Genomic DNA, 5,093 nt, shown 5'->3' on the forward strand with positions numbered 1-5,093 from the left:
TGTGTGTGTGTTTGTGTGCAATGTGTGTGTGTGCAACGTGCGTGTGTGTATGTGTGTATGTGAGCCCATTTATACTGTCGAAGCGATTGTTGCCTTCGAAAGATTAGTATACATAGATACAAGCTGTGTTATTACCGCTTGATAAATGATATGGTCGTTGGATATTTGTGTTAAAAGTGCGGCCTGCAGTCCCAATTTTTACATAATCGATTGGGTAACTTCTCATGATCCGTAGTTACTTTCCGAATAGGATCGATCGTTACTGCGATAATAAAGTCGGTAAGTTCTCGGAAACAGTCGCGTGAATATACGAAATATGCCAATAGATATATTTTAATTGATTTAAACCGTTATTTTAAGTTGTAAAAAGTATATTTGGAAAGATCATACGATATATAGGCTTCATGTTGTCTATATAATTCGTGGAAGGGGGTCGTGAGTTGATCTCCGGTCCACCAGTTTGAATTCTCGCTAACTTGGTGAGGAGTCGGCATCATTAAATATGCTGAACTCAGACTTCCGCTTCATTTCCATAAGCTGTAATCGTGGAACGTATTGGCGTCAAATGTGTATATTTACAATAGAGATGGTATTATACGCTGTTGTTAAGGAAGCCATTGTCTGATCCACCGACGAAAGACCCTCGTTCTCATATTCTCGGAAGTTCAAAGTACAATCAACTTGATTCGAGCATGAGAGCCCCTACGCTTCTTAACAGTAGCTCCGCAAAATTGGAGGCTGCCTCAGCCAGATGTGATAAAATTATAAAACACACATCCGCTTCTCCACCAGGCCTTTTTGGTCTAAGGATTTTCTCAGGTTTACATGGTGCGTGACGCACGACGCAGGATACCAGACAAGTGCTTTACGAATTATACAGCATATTCATCTTCAAGGAATAGGTAGACGTGGATCTTGGATACCCTTCTCTGTGTACACCTCATAGTTAGGGAGGACTGATTCCAAGCGCTTGCGATCGTATCGTCTGTATGTTACACCTGTGCGACCCAGGCGTGACGACAGGCGTACAGACTCGGCTGCGGCACCTCCCTGTAGCTTTCTAGGCTGGAATGAGGGCTTTGCAAACGGTGCTTCGATAGTGTTCACAGTTGCTGAGTAGTTCCGGGTGAAGGTGCGGCCGATGGCACACGCGCGGGAAGAAAGGGAAGCCATTGTGATGTACTGAAGTGATGCTGAGACTGCAAAGCTCTTGTTGTATGTTTCGAATACTTCACTAAAGAGTGACGATATCCGTGAGAACGATACTATATTTGACCAGAAAGTGAAGTGATCAGGAGATTTCAGTCCTGCCATCTCTGGTGGTAGACAATAAAGTCTGAGGAGTTTTTGTTAGCTAAATCTCTGGAAAAGTGGAATACAATTAGGAAAGAGTATATAAATATGGTGTGGCCGTGACTTTAGAATTCTGATTGGCTTATGAGTAGGCTTTATTCTCACTCGTACGAGCTAGAAATCCCATTTCACTGGAGGCCGCCCTGGCACCAAATTCGCCTGGAATAGAAGTATGACGAATACCTTGATTGCCTTTTGATTCGATGAACCGTTCGTACGTTTTCTTATCATCCATTAATGGACGGATGGCGAAAATTTGTTTTTAGTTTTTTTAACGTTGTGCAAATGTGCAATGTGCACACGCAGTATTGCTGTCATGCACCCAATCTCTCAGTGTCCAAGACTCCAAACCTCAATACGTTCTACGTTAAACAATTTTTTTTAAAAAACAAAATACACGTTCAATAAACGTTTATATCGATATTGCCCTATTTTTGTCGCTATGGGCCATATTTATGACTATAAGTGCATGTTCAGCGCCCCAAGGTGCAATGTCGCGATAATGTCTCCCTATACTGTCCCTATAATTGAAGAAGACGGTCACAACAATTCAGTTGAGGTATAAACCCGTTTTTAGGTTTTTAATAAAAAAAGTGTTTCTTCAACAACTTCAAAAATAATAAATAATATAAAAGTAAAACCGACGTAGAACGCACTGAGGCAATATTATTGTATGCTGAATTGCTGATTGCTGCGAGTCTGTGACAGACTGTGAGTCTGTGACTGTCCGACGTCTGTACTCTGGTCTCTGTATAAACCTATAAGGTCACTGTAAGGATATGCCAGAGCCTAGAGGTCAGAGGCTATAAACGCCAGAGTCCAGAGTGCTTTCTAAATATTTTTATTATGTCAATAGATGATTCTAGATCATAATATTCAATAACTGAAAGACACAGACACCTCAACTTTCACAAAACTCTCGCAAGAGGAGAAAGAGAGTTTATGTACGCCTCTACGGCCTCTACGTTCCCATCTGTCGAGACAGAGGCTCTCTGGCTCTAAACTTTTATCAGAAAGCAGTCTACCTATTGAACATTGATGCTACCTATTCACACATCGAATCGTTGTGTCCATATGTTTGATCGACTATAAAGTTAGTCACGGTCTGAGATTATGAGACGAAAATGGTATCGGTCCGATTAGTTGGAAGGCTGACTCGCAGTCTAATTACAATATACAGTACGGTGGGGAGTAGGGAGGGCATAAGGAATACGTATAGAAGCATACTCGACGTACAAAGATTTAGATTGCAAGAAAAAGACTTATCTTGGAGGTTTGAGATATATGCCGTTGCCCATGAACATCGCGGCAGGACTTTTTGTCCACGGTCACATGTGTAGAGAGAAGTATGAACAAAGACCAGAAAACATGTGTGACTAGTTTTTTTGCTATGTTGGCCACGTTTATCACTCCTTGCACTAACTATCTGTGTTGATCTTTTCGCCGACCTTGAAGTAGTTTTCTTCAGCCGGCCAGACTCGCATATCCCTTATTGAACTTGAATATCGCCCTGTATTTCCGGGTGTCTGTTTTGACTTAGGAGTTGTGTAGTCTGAGTCGAGATAGTGTCAACTCAGGACGCTCTTTGTACGCCCATATATTGTGATCACCGTGTATGTTTTACACAGACACGTGGATTGAGTTGCTCGAATGTCACAAGTAGTTGTAGCCGTTCTTTATTTCGGCCATTGCCAAGCAGTATGAGAAATGACTTACAGCGATATGTTTGTATTGGACAAGAATCTTCCGTCACCTGTACATCGTCAAGTTTTCATGATACATACTATGTACTTGAGAGCATTATTTAAGTATATGATCAGAACGATATGGATACGTTGCGCGTAATCGAATTTCTAATTGAGCCTACATATTAAAAGGTTGTACGGTCAAATACCTAATGGGACCTGCGAAAGTAGATAAAAAACCGACTCAATCTACGAAATATTTAGTAGAGAGGGTAGCCATCAGGCATCAAGCTGTTGTCTCGTCACATCATAATTTTGTTTTTTCTCTCTCTCTAAGACTCACACACACTATTAGCTAGTATTTAAAGAGCAAGGGGTAGGGAGAATGCGAGAAGCGCGCATTGAAGACCGAAGAAGACCGAAGTCAAACGTAAATATATAGGATTATTAATATATACAATCGTGCGGGCGAGCGCTTTATCTGACAATAATAACCGTACATCCGCTTTACGTTTATGCTCGAAAAAAATACTATAAATAGACTATGAAATTTTGATGACAGCCTAACCCAAAAAGGCGTGTACATGTTTATGTTCGAGGACATTTCGGTCCATTTTCATAGATTTAATTTACATTTTGCCCAGCTGGCGACACGAGGAGTTGAGGGGCAAGTGCACAGCTGTTTTTAGGCCACTTGGTGTTCTGTATCACATGACGACAAACGTTAAACTGAAAAGCCATGTTCAAAACAAACTCCCCGCCGCCCCAATCCCTCTATTGAGATCTTCTAAATACATATCTATATGTATATATATCAAAGTGTTATACTCTGCTGCGTGTATATATTTATTTACATACTTCGTACAAGAGACCTAAAACTACTATTAAAACGCACTCGAGAAGCGGAGAATAACGTAGGGCACATTTAACAGCTGCGTTTTTAGTCTCTTGTCAATCGCGACGTGAGGCTTTTAGATAGCGAACTATCAACTGATTTAATATATATAAATTTATATACAAGACTTAAAATTTGCGTTTTAAAAGTATGAAGTTCTGGACGACTGAGCACATTTTTCCTCACTCATGGACTAAGGTCACCGAAGCCAGTTGGAGGAAATACAATGTTCCCTTAAGTGAGGTGCTACTACCACACGTCCTTGCAACGGATGTGATAGACCGTTCAGTGAGTGACAATGGGGTCATGTCCAGTACGCGATTGTTTACCGTGGAGTCGGTCATACCTTCATGGATTCGCCCTATAATTGGTGTTAGTGAGTCGTGTGGGTATGTGTATGAAACCTCTGAGGTCGATCCGAGGCAGAAAATAATGGTATTGAGGTCTAAGAATATCACATTAAATAACTATGTGAGTGTTGAAGAAACCTGTACGTATACACAGTTGGATGACAACACCACACACTTCAAGCAGGAGTGTCAAATAAGTGCCAATATAAGCTATCTGGCATCTAGAGCCGAAACAGCTGTGATGGATTCGTTTAAGAAAGGAGCAGAAAAAGGACGAGATACAGTGGAGAAGGTCTGTCACTTTATAGATACAGAGGTTGCGGAAGTGGAGAAAGCGCTGGAAAGTGTGCTGCATCTAGAAAGACCAGTTAAATCCAATGACGATTCGGCCACTGAGTGAGGTCGTAGAATTTATGTACAGAACGTCAATGAACTATCCACAAGGGCGTATTTAGAGTAAATACTTTCACAGGAAATTATACTCAAATGTTACATTGAGAACCGGCTTTTACAGGGATTTAAAGGGCTGTCAAGATTCATTTACCGAAAGACAGTGGCGGGAGGCCAGCCCAATTATGCGATTTCAGTGACTGAATGGAAAAATATCAGTGGCGACACTGCTTTATCCATAACGTCATTTCATCACATCACCGCATTGCGCTATACAATTACGAAGCTATTTGATTGTGGGCATCTAAGCTTTTAGTATAAATATCTGATTTGTTATGCGGTCGCTCACACATTGTCCTAAGGATGAGGGCAATGTATTTATAAGAACTGTTATACATTTAATATATATGTATATGTATA

At 40.9% G+C, this 5,093-nt stretch overlaps 2 protein-coding genes across 2 annotated transcripts; one reads left to right on the forward strand and one right to left on the reverse strand.

Moving 5' to 3' along the window:
* Positions 1 to 315: 315 nt before the first annotated feature.
* Positions 316 to 1,242, reverse strand: SARC_04798 (hypothetical protein). The gene has a single exon (XM_014301358.1). It carries the CDS (start codon positions 1,171 to 1,173, stop codon positions 892 to 894), a length of 282 nt encoding a protein of 93 aa, XP_014156833.1. The 5' UTR covers positions 1,174 to 1,242; the 3' UTR covers positions 316 to 891.
* A 2,537-nt stretch (positions 1,243 to 3,779) lies between these two features.
* SARC_04799 (hypothetical protein) lies at positions 3,780 to 5,093 on the forward strand. The gene has a single exon (XM_014301359.1). It carries the CDS (start codon positions 4,084 to 4,086, stop codon positions 4,681 to 4,683), a length of 600 nt encoding a protein of 199 aa, XP_014156834.1. The 5' UTR covers positions 3,780 to 4,083; the 3' UTR covers positions 4,684 to 5,093.

The sequence above is a fragment of the Sphaeroforma arctica genome, assembly GCF_001186125.1.
Source record: "Sphaeroforma arctica JP610 unplaced genomic scaffold supercont1.283, whole genome shotgun sequence".
NCBI lineage: Eukaryota > Ichthyosporea > Ichthyophonida > Sphaeroforma > Sphaeroforma arctica.